The sequence below is a fragment of the Episyrphus balteatus genome, chromosome 3 (genome assembly GCF_945859705.1).
Source record: "Episyrphus balteatus chromosome 3, idEpiBalt1.1, whole genome shotgun sequence".
Classification (NCBI taxonomy): domain Eukaryota; kingdom Metazoa; phylum Arthropoda; class Insecta; order Diptera; family Syrphidae; genus Episyrphus; species Episyrphus balteatus.
In genome coordinates, this window is record NC_079136.1 from 80,336,435 (window position 1) to 80,348,876 (window position 12,442).

At 29.4% G+C, this 12,442-nt stretch overlaps 1 protein-coding gene and 1 long non-coding RNA gene across 2 annotated transcripts in view; one reads left to right on the forward strand and one right to left on the reverse strand.

Moving 5' to 3' along the window:
* Positions 1-12,442, forward strand: part of LOC129913899 (uncharacterized) — a 36,229-nt gene that overhangs the window by 10,284 nt on the left and 13,503 nt on the right. The window contains exons 4-7 of the mRNA XM_055992866.1: positions 4,945-5,133; positions 5,221-5,377; positions 7,142-7,273; positions 9,683-9,850. Coding sequence (XP_055848841.1) covers positions 4,945-5,133; positions 5,221-5,377; positions 7,142-7,273; positions 9,683-9,850 — 646 coding nt within the window. The remainder of the gene's footprint in view (positions 1-4,944; positions 5,134-5,220; positions 5,378-7,141; positions 7,274-9,682; positions 9,851-12,442) is intronic.
* On the reverse strand, positions 4,694-5,466 carry LOC129913900 (uncharacterized). Its single transcript, XR_008772110.1, has 2 exons — positions 5,109-5,466; positions 4,694-5,017 (listed from the first exon to the last, which is right to left on the reverse strand). It is a non-coding gene; the product is annotated as an uncharacterized LOC129913900 (long non-coding RNA).

The window sequence follows — 12,442 nt, forward strand, 5'->3', positions numbered from 1 at the left end:
TTAACAAAACAAGATTAGGTTAGGTATAATTGGCTGACAACTGTGTAACATCGTAGAACTAAAACCAGAGAATGGCCCTTTGTAATGCCATTTAATCTATAAAATCCTTCGACACATGGAACCATTTAGAGCTCTTATGAAGCGGAATAGACTTTTATTGTCGATGTTGCTAAATCAAAGCGAACACTGTTAAATACTCTAAATGAGTTTTTGTCTTAGAGAACCCGAGTCGAACTTTATGTACGAATTTAGTACTCAATATACTAAATAGATTCTATTCAAGTACTTTTCATTTTAAAATAAACCTAAATATGAACTTTTTATACTTATCAAGCTCAGTACCTCCTGAAAAATCTGCACAACTGATAAATAACGACTTTCAAAACTGAAAACAGTAGTTTAATCCTAAATATTCTATTTGTGTCAAAAATTTTAGACCCTGCTATGTACTTGTAAAGCTCTTTAAGCTTGATAGAAACTATTAACACTTTTTAAGCTAGATTCAGACTACTAAAACACCAAACACTTTTGAAGTCCTAAATATTCTTCATGTGTCGAAAATCTTTAACCCCTCAATTTGTACTCTTATTTCTTGGTTGAGGCTATTTAAACTCCAAATACTAGCTAAGTCCTAAAAATACAAGTTTAGACAGGAACTTGGGCATGGTCATTTTCACGTGCAATTCTTTCGTCATTGTCATTCGGCGAGTGCGGATCGGTTTGGTTTCGGTTAAAATTTTGTTTTATTTTTGTGAAAAAAATACAAACAAAAAGTGGAAGTGATAGTGAATGAAAATAAGAATTAATATTTAAGTTAAAAAAGAGCAAGACAAAATAAAAGATAACGTAATATTCGTGTAGATCAAAATAAATATAATCATTATTACAAATTAAATTATACTCTGTGCATGAATTTGCATGCACGATTCGAAAAAGTGGTTTTCGTCATGACTTTCGTCGGTCTGTGCGGGCGTTGCGGTCGGTTCGTGTCGGTGCGTCCGTTCGTGACTTCATCTGAACAAGAAGCTGCAGCCTAAACGAGTGGACGAATTTTCTTTAAAATTGGTGCGGATGATTTTTTTGTAATTTGCGAATTTGTGATTTTTTTTGTAATATCTATTTTAGAGAAAGGGCCATACCATTTTTTTTTCAAATAGTTGCAATTTTCTCGAAAACGGCTCTAATTTTTCTGATAAAATTTATTATGGTGGTACTACTCTGTCATTAATCCTAACAAAACTAAGGCATTCCCAAGTTTCTATAAAAAATAATTTAAAATAGTACCGATAATATTAGAGGATATATGAACATTATTTACTTATTCAAAATTTTACATTATTCAAATGGTTATTATAACTAATAAAATATGTAATTTGAAGCCATTACGTGCGACACAGTCGTGCATTTTATTTGTTTTTACATGAATGGACTTGCTGGTAAAATAATTTCAAATATTCCGGAGTTGTATGAGGATACAATAAAGTGGGACATTATTGGATTAACCAGAATTAATCCTTTTCTTTTCCATTGATAACGTTGGAAAACTGACCTGTGTATTTATGTTACCTACTATGTCTGTGGCGCCAGCCGCCGATGGATTCTAGCAAAAATCGAATTTTTTTTAAATAAAAATCTTTAATCATTTTTTCTGATTTTCATAATGATATTATATTAATGATATTAAAATATTCAATTTATTCAACCTGAGCATTAATTTATTAGCTGTGTTTTATTTTATTCGTGATCCAGATCAGTGATCAGATCATTGTTTTTATTAGCTTTACAAAAAAAGCAGGATTTTGTTTTGTTAGTGTTGCAAATAAATGCAATGATCTGATCTGGATCTAGAGCAAAATAAAACACAGCTATTATAGCTTAATTAGAATTTTTAGGACATAGTTAGTACATATATTAAGACCCTAGTGAGAACAACAGCGCCTATAGAATTTTTGGGAAATTGTAGAATACATAGGACCAAATGAGATTTTGTAGTATATTAAGGTTCTAATAATGGTTTAATCATATTTTTTTTGGTCCTAAATAACTACCCAAAATGGGATTTTTTCCGATAACCGACTATTTGCGGTCTTAAGTAGAGGTTATTTCCTTTAGAAATTTAGTGATATTTATGACCTATTGAATCTAAACAAAGAATATTTGGGTTTTAAATAGGATTTAAATAGTGCCAAATGTTCGACTCGGGAAAGAGCAGAACATGTTCCAAGATGCTGCTTTTCCTATTCTGTCATACAGACTCAGCAAAAATCGTCAGAACATACGTCACAATCACGACATTTGAAGCCTGTCCCGATACAAAATATGTCCCGGTTTTGTCCCGACATTTCGGTTTTTAATCTTTCTCCTTCGAAAACTTTCGGAGACAAAATGATGTTTAATTATTTAGAAAGAATAAATCTTTATTTACTTGCTCTTTCTATAGGGCAAGTATTTGTATTGGTTTCGTGTCAAAAAAAAAATTGAGTTTTTAATCAAAACCAACATTACGATGATGGAGAAGTGCAAGAAAAACTTTGTCAAAAATATCTACTTAAAATTAGTTATTTATTCAATAAAACACAGTTACTAACTGATGTCTATTAATTTTGAACCTATATTTTTGAACAAAAAGACCGATTTTTTTTTAATTCGAGTTGTTTGTTTAGTTCAAAATGTAATGCCTATAGATTCTTCCGCAGGGCTCTTCATATTCTGATATGAACCACTAGAAGAAGCATTCGTAATGTTTCTCGGGAAAATGGCATTCTTGTTATCGGTTGCGACTTTCAGAGTACCAGAGCTGTGAAAAACAATCCATTTAGGAATTCTTGGTTACAATCTCTCCTATAGAAAATTATAGCATAATTTGTACGATATAATCTTAAAGTTTTAAATATGAATTCGTACTTTTGTTAAATGTATTTTAATTTAAATTAACAAAATTCGAAAATCCTAATGTTTTAAGATGGTGGGATTTAAAGTGGGCACCATCTTATTTTAAGGTGTAATTTTCTTATGCCTAATTTACAATATTGCGACCCGACGAGACGAGAGCGAGAAGATTTTTCTGAAAAAAATCGTTTTAAAATCGTATGGAAATTCACAATACTACGATATTTATTCTATAAAGTAAACAAAAATAAAAAAAAAAATAAACAATATTTTTTGAGAATCGAACTCCGGACGTTGAGATTACGGGGCAATTAATTCATCACCTAGGCTAAATCGAATTTAGAAATTATGAAAACTTTTACCCATATGCTTATATAAATATCTAAAATATTTTAATATTAAAATTTCATTTTCGAAAAATCGTCGTCTCGTACTTCCTTTTTCAAAATTTTCGGAATTTCAACGCAACGAGAATCGGAATATTGTGTATTGTTTCATATATTTTCATTATTTGAACATTTTTTAAATCAATCGTCATGCCCCATTCACAATATTGCGAGACGACGAGACGAGAGCGAGACGTTTTTTCTGAACGTTTTCGATTTAAATAAAAATCGTTTTAAAATCGTATGGAACTTCACAATACTGCGATTTTTTATTCTATAAAGTAAACAAAAATAAAAAAAAATAAATAGTATTTACTGAGAATCGAACTCCGGGCGTAGAAGTTGGGAGGCAATGCATCTTCTCACCTGAGCTAACTCGAATGTTTTAAATTGAGAAAACTTTTATTCATATGAACTGTCAAGAATATTTTTATATTAAAATTTCATTTTCGAAAAATCGTCGTCTCGTACGTCCTTTTTCCAAATTTTCGGAATTTCAACGCAACGAGATTCGGAATATTGTGTATTGTTTCATATATTTTCATTATTTGGAATTTTTTAAAATCGTCAAGGAAAATCTCGTCTCGCTCTCGTCTCGTCGTCTCGCAATATTGTGAATGGGGCATGAAGGAAAATCTCGTCTCGCTCTCGTCTCGTCGTCTCGCAATATTGTGAATCGGGCATTATTCGTGTATATACCTACGAGTTTTATCTCCAAAACAAAAAATATTAAAAATAGTAGGTATAATAACGCTGTAATAACTATAGTCATAATAAGGGTATGAGTGTTTTTTTAACACGAAATCGAAAACTAAAACTTTCATAGAATTTCGTTTAGCGCTTTGCGTTGACAAAGAATGTGTATTTAGGATCCGTTATAGCAAAATTTTACTTCTTTATTTTACTTTTTATTTTGGTCCAAATACATACTAGTATGTGAGTCGTCGTTCTGTGAGGCTTCTCTACATATTTCTACTCACCAAATTTGTTTTCTATGTCAAAATCCGGAAAAGTGAGAGTTTTATGAAGTAAACTTGAAAATACCTATACCTTATTTGTTTCGAATCACAAATGTAATTCTTTGTATTTTTCTAACATTTAATGTTTTTTGTGTTCCAATCTGTCCCGTCGTCGTTTAAGACCTGCTGTCTTGATTTTAATAAAATTGTATCTTGCATTATTAGCGATATAGTGTCCGTGCTGATAAGCCAGAATTGTGTTATGATACCTTTTAGTGAGCTAATGTAGAGATGTCAAATTCTTTATTGAAATCCCCTACCTCCAAGATTCAAGTTCAAGCTTATGCTTGAAAGTCGCGTCGGGTAAAATTGTTAAAATATTTACTTTTATGAAGCTTGACGGAAACTCTCTATGCAATAAATCAGCAGTTATTGCAATAAAACCAATATTTTATACTATTTAAATGAACTGAAAAAAAGTAGTAGACTTTCTCTAATTTCAAAGATCAAACTGCTTTCTCTGTAATCATTTCATGACTTATATGTCTGCTTATATGTGTATCTACTAAAACCAGGACCTTGTTATATTCTATTTTCCAAAATTATGCATCCAAAAATTTAATAATGCATGGCTTTTATTTATTTTAAAATCTAATAATTATTTATTGACAATCCAATTTACCGCACCATTTATTTTTCGTTCACTTAAGGGTTCATGAAACCTGGCATTAGTGACGATACCGTAAGTAATTTTGGCCTATTAGACCAAATTGCAGCATTACACTGGATAAAGGAGAATATTGGAGCATTTGGTGGAGACAAAAACAGTGTCACACTGATGGGACATAGTACAGGAGCAGTATGTGTTAATTACCTGATGGTATCGCCTGTTGCATCCGGTATGTATTTTGCTGGCGCTGGAACATGAGTGGAAAGTTACTATCCAATTACCATTTATATTGACCATTATCCTTTTCACCATATAGGGCTCTTCCATCGAGCAATTTTGATGTCTGGTTCAGCAATGGCCGATTGGGCAGCTTCAAACAATTCACTACAATTGACCATGCAAATGGCACATGGACTCAACTGTCCTCTAAACGATGCTAATGAAGAAATGTTGACTTGCTTACGATCGAAACGGTATGTGTAATGTACTTAAACGTACTAGTTAAATTATGATTGATATTTTTTGTCGATTAATTAAATCAATTTGTTGAATGTGAATATTCAATGAACAAAATTGTGTCAGTTACTTAGTTTTAAAGTAAATAATGCCGAGTTATTTTTTTCATCTCATCGATTTTCGTGATATTCCTTTAAAATCTATTTACTGAAATCATAGGATTCTAATGCATAAAGAATCTATTTTTTTTTTATTCCATAAATTTTGACTTGTCTGTTTCGCACTTTAAAAGCAAAACATAAAACCATAATAATAATAAAGGGTGGGTCCTGCTGGACCTTTATTTATTTATTCTCTCTATTGTCCTTGATTTAGTAAAAATTGGCACACAATAAAAAAAAAAATAAAGGAATACAGTCAACGATAAAGCATAAATCGAAAATCAATAACCAATATTTATTGCAGAAGATATTCATTTAAAAATGACAGCATGATTTACTGCTGCTCCATGGTGTATGGAGGACACATTTTACAGATTGCTCCATGGAAAAATTATACTATTTGTGATATTATAAGTCAAAGACTATAGAAATGGGATTCTTTTATTTTAATCACGAAATGAGTAATTTTTTCTTATGGTAATTTGGTGCCCTTTTAAGCTGCTATGGAAGGTACCTATATGGTTTGAATGTTTTGGAAATATTTCAAGGAAAATCTTAAACGATTTTGCAATTTTAATTTTTTTAAATTGCATTTTTTATTCCAATTAAACTAAGAGGATATTTGAAGAATATTATTCTAATTTGCTGTGGGCTATTAGATTTTATAAAATGTGATCGCCGCGCCGCTGCGCTGGCGTAATTTGATTAATGAATATAAAACTTGTACAATATCAATTTTTCTGAGTGTATAAGGATAAGGAGAAAGTGCAAGAAAAAAATTGCTCCACGGGATTGGCCCTATGGTAGCCTTTTACATTGGATATTTTGTCCTGGAGGTCTAAAATGTGTGCACGCATTCTTAAAAGGGGAAATAAAATTTACTTGAAATACAACGAGAAATAATGTTGAAGAGTTTTGTTAACTTAAATCACTGAATAATTATACAACACGTTACAGTGTCTTTACAGGATTGTGGTAGGTATTCAATATCCAAAAAAATTCCTAAAAAGGACTTTTTGGTTACAATGTGACCAAAACTATTATTATAAATAAATGCTATTTATGTTTATTTTGTTTATTTGTATTGAATTTGATTTTTGTTTTTTTTAATATTAAAAAAAAAAAAAACAAAACAGAATTTACGAGGCTGCAGAAATTATTTTAATTTTGTATCCCCATTTGAAAAGATTTTGTTTTTCTATTTATTTATTAACACTGACGACAATAAGATGAAGATTTTGCTGAGTTTTGGAATGTAAATGTTACTTTAATTTCCATTAGAGTGTGTTAGCCCATTATTCGCATGTTGTACATGTGCACTGTGGCGTATACGCACTTTTTTTGCTTTCTTTTTAAACTACTAGAAAATCACACATTATTTTTAAGTATTTTCTAATGTTGAATGGAAAATGAGACCCGAAGTGACCACTCTAAGAAAGTTTATGTTCTTTTTTATGAAAAGAGGAAGCGTGGGAATGATTAGAATTAACAGGTCTTTGAAGTAACACCTTTAAAAAACCACAATACAAATATTCCTTTTTACCCTATTTCTTCAATGAACTTTGCTCAAAATTTCGATATATTTCATTCTTAATTGTTTTTTCTTTTATTTTTTACTAGGTATGAAGAAATCCAAAAAATACCAACCGCTTTTCCACAATTTTCTACGTCTCTAGGTCCAATTGTTGACGGACATGTAATTCCAAACCAGCCATATAAAGTTATGAGCCAGTATACGGAGCTTTTCAGCAGGTTAGTACCTACACTTATATGATCAAGTTAATAAAACTCAACAACTATTATACAAGGGTGGTTTTAAGTAGAATTTTAAAATTAATTTTAAAGAAGTTATGCAATAAAACTAAAATGATTGTGGTTACTCCCATGCCCAAATTTGTATTTTACAATAAGGAGATGAATCCAGACATATTCCTTCTTAAAAAAAAATTGTCAAGCGAAATATTATGCATTTCCTAATTTGACTGTGTTTTTTTATTTAACGAAAGGTTTAAAGTCTACTTCATCTTTTATTTCCATAATATCTCTTGGGAAAAACCACTTAATGGAACAAGTGCTTATTGCATCTTAAGACGAATGCATTTTACTTCAGGTCAGCTTTGTATAATAATATGCACAAAAGACTCTTAAAATGTTTTTTTTTTGGTCAGAACTAGATAATTTTTTTGCTTAATTTTGAAAAATACAAAATTTCGCAGTAAAGGTAAGAGCCTGAAATAACATACGTTAAACGTAGGTACAGAGTAATCGTTTCCAGTTAACAAAAAAAAATAACATTGAATGCCTTGCAATCATTCTTTTTTACTTGCGATATAGGTACTATAGGGCAAGTTTAGGATTCGTAAAAAAAATCGAACTCGAGATAACAATTTTACATGACATTACGATGATGGAGAATGCCAAAAAAGTGGGTCCGGCAATTCTGTCTGTCTGTCTGTCTGTCTGTGTGTCTGTCTCTATCTGGAGCTGCAGCCTAAACGAGTGAAGTGATTTTCTTCAAACTTGGTAGTTAGCAGTTTTTGGTGATTCCCTAGAGGGGAAATTGAAATTTTTTTTTTATGACCAAAACTAACGGTACCTGCCATATAACGGAAATAGAAAAGGTAATTTTTTTCAAAAACGGCTCTAACGATTTTGATTAAAATTTTTGTGTTTAGTACTACACATAATAGCCAACTTTTTAAATAAAAAAAATATTTTTTGTACCGTTATTAACGGTACCTGTCATAGAACGGTTTTTTTCGTTTCTGAATATCTCGTACAAAATTAACCCGATTTAAATGAAAATTTTTATACAAAAGTGTGTAAGTAAAGATAATATTAAAATTTTAGAAAATTTTCAAAAAACGCATTTTTGGTTTTTTAAAAAATATTTCAAAATTTTTTTTTGAAAAATCAATTTTTTGAAAACGGATCAATGAAAAATTTTGAAATTTAGTTTTTATGTGTAAATTAATTATTTCTAAAAAATGGCATACCAACTTTTTTTTTGAAAAATGTTAGAAAAATTTTATATATAAAAAATTATTTTTTTAAAAAACGGCTCCTACAATTTTCAAAATTTTTTTTCTAAAAATACCTTTTTATACGAGAAATAAAATGGCATATTTGTTTTTTTTTTTAAGATATTTTAAAACGGAGTTTTATTAATTATAAAAACAGATTTAATTTTTTTATACTACTTATGAAATTTCTTCAAAATATCAAATTTTAAATTTCTTGAATAAACAGCTTTAACATTATAGTTACTTTAAGCATAAGAGCAAGTACGTGCGACCCCAGTCGTGCAATTTATTTTAGTTGGTTTGCCTTTTCCTGGTATATACAAATGTAGGTAGTATATATGTATTCATGAATTAATAACTTTCATTTGCGTAAAATGATGCTGCAGAAGGATGCTTCACCATTTCATTTTCCGTTATTCGAGTAATTCTACGGAAGTTAGCTTGCTTTTTATAATAGTTTTAGTCTATGACGTAAAGTTGCGAAAGGAAATATTCTTATCGAAAATAAAAAAAACATTGTAATGAAAATGACCAAATCTCAAAACGCTGAAAATAAAGCAATGCGGATATCAAACGATAGATATTTTTGTAGGTACTTAATCATGAGAATTAAAATTAGAAAAAAAAATGCTAACAAAATACTTAATATTGGTTTGAAATGAGTAAGAATACTTACATTTTTTTATTCTTTTTGGACAGTTATATTTTTAACCATCTCTTCAACAAAATCAAACTACGTTACTAACAAATTGAATTTACATTACTTAACTTCTCGTCACAACCTATAGATAACTATCATTAAATTTTGAATTCAAATTAAATTGAAAAAAGAACCATTCCAAAGAAAACTTTAAGATGCTTTTAAAAATCCTTGTCTTTCATTCAACATTTTTCATAGCTAAGCAAAGTCGAACAACTTTTTTTTTTTGATAAATTTATATACCTACATATATATGATAGTGAATATAATAAATGAAAAAGTCATTTAAGTTGCAAGGTGTGATTGAAAACTTTCGTTTAATACCTCAAATTGATGATGAGATTTCTTCTCAAAGTTTTTGTGAACTATTAATTAAGTAAATATCAAAGAAATTCTGAAATTAAATGTATACACTTCTTCTTTAAATTAATATTACAGGTATGATTTATTATTTGGTATGACAGAAGTCGAGTCTTTTCACACATTGAATGCACCTCAACTTGAGAACGGAATGCAGGAGCATGAACGAGATAATTTATTGCGTTTCTACATGCAAAGTCGATTCGACATTCGTCCAGATCTGGCACTGGCTGCAACACTTAAAAAGTAAGTATATTGGTATACTAGGTACAAAGTTCTTATGCAAATTGACATAGGTATACATTAGGGTGGAGTTAGCATGAATTGAATTTCTGTGTTGTTTTTTTTTTTTATGTCTCCCTGATCTACCTGTGTGATACCAGATAAAATTAAAATTGTATTTAAAAATCTTCTAAATCAGTTAAATTCTATGATTTATAAAATAAAACAAAATTTTGAACCATTAATCAACAGTAGGTACCTTCAAAATATTGTTGATATCTGACTTTATTCTTCCTGATATTACTGATTTTAACAAAAAAAAATTAACACCGAATCCTTTGAATAGTCAAAATATTCATATTAAAAAAATAGAACCCATTAAATGGGACACTTGAATTTTTTTTTTTTTTTTGAAAAATAATTTTTGTGAAAACGAGTCACTGAATTTTTTTTAAATTTTGTTTTAGTTGTTAAGTTAGTTAAGTTATAAATTATTTCCTAGGAATGGCATTCCCAATTTAAGTTTTAAAAAATGTTTGAAAATTAACAACTTGTTTTTATATAATATATTTTAATATCTATATTTTTCAAACATCCGGGAGCAGATATTTTAGGATCAAAGTTTTGGTTTACAGATACGAGTTCACAATGAACAGGCCTATCTTATTACCTATTTACCTAAAAAAAATTGAAAATTTATTTTTCTTTACGGATTTTCGAGAAAAAATCAAGGTTAACCCCTTGACTAAAAATAATGCATTTTTAAAAAAGTCCTCCGAATCCTACGAGTGACACATCAAAAGAAACGCCTTTTTAAGCTCTATTCATAACTGAAAACCAAAAGTTTTTTGAATGTCTAGTTGCTGAATTATTTGCAATCGAAATATTTTTTTCCTACATTCGGAACTAGATATTTTCGGATCAAAGTCTCGAAACAACTTTTGGTTTACAGATACGAGTTAACAATGAACACTGAACAGGCCTATCTAATTATGTAAACAAATTGAAAATTTATTTTTTTCACATTTTCGAGAAAAAATCAAGGTTAACCCCTTGCCTAAAAATAATGCATTTTCAAAAAAGTCATCCAAATCCTACGAGTGATACATCAAAGGAAAGGCCTTTTTAAGCTCTATTCATAACTGAAAACCAAAAGTTTTTTGAATGTCTAGTTGCTGAATTATTTGCAATCGAAATATTTTTTTCCTACATTCGGAACTAGATATTTTCGGATCAAAGTCTCGAAACAACTTTTGGTTTACAGATACGAGTTAACAATGAACACTGAACAGGCCTATCTAATTATGTAAACAAATTGAAAATTTATTTTTTTCACATTTTCGAGAAAAAATCAAGGTTAACCCCTTGCCTAAAAATAATGCATTTTCAAAAAAGTCATCCAAATCCTACGAGTGACACATCAAAAGAAACGCCTTTTTAAGCTCTATTCATAACTCAAAACCAAAAGTTTTTTGAATTTCTAGTTGCTGAATTATTTGCAATCGAAACAATTTTTTCCTACATTCGGAGGGAGAAATTTTGGTTTACAGATACGAGTTCACAATGAACAGTCCTATCTAATTATGTAAAAAAATTGATAATTTATTTATATTTTTTTAAATTTTAAGTCAATTTTTATTTTAAATTGCCCGGTATCCATAAGGGAGAGAATAGACTTTGTGCCATTTCAATAATAATTTAACAGGCTGTTATTTTATCAGTTCTTTGATTATTTTTTAAATTGAGCTGAAAAATGTTATAGGTATGTAGTTCAAAGTGGGCTCGAGATCTATTTTATTATTTTTTATATTTTTAATCTCCTATTCCGGAGTTTCGAGTGTTTTTAAGTTTTTATCTTAAAACCAAAAAATAATCTTAAGATTTTCTTATTCTTGGATTTTGTTTTCTGGTTTTGATTAAACAAATTTTAAATATTTCAAAAACTTCAAAAAGACGTTTTAATTTATCGAAAATCGAGTAATTTGAACATTTTACATGAATACAAAGCCAATGTTATTTTCAATAAGAGTTTATATATTTCGCTATACGAATTCTTTTCAAATTAACTTTCAGATAGGTACCCAAAAATGGATATCAATGCGCATTAAATTGAACAAATTCAAAACATTAGCCGAGGTTTCAGCTAAATAGCAAAATCAAAATCACACATTTATCTATTCATAAGTGTGTTTCTACGATTATATATCTACAAACCTACATACATCTGGATTACCATTACAAGCTCTAGTAGCAACAATTACCTAAATATGTATTTCTGAATACTTCTGCTTCTATTCGCTTCCTACTGCTACTTTATTGGATGTAATTTTGCATTTGTTTGAATGTTTTTTACAGAATATAATACACATGCACAGAAAATTACACTCTTTTCCAACAGAATAGGTACACAAATTTTTAAATGTTCAAATACCTCTGTTTTTTCCAATAGTTGTGCGTAATCTACACAGAGAAAAATAGACCACATAAAATAGAACAAAAACAATAAGATTTCTCTATGGTTTTCATCCAAGAAGGAAACCTTATTAAAACAATCGGGTTTTCCTTATTGTTTTAAAATCTGCAAAAAAATAAAAAAAAAGATGACCAGGCTGGGAA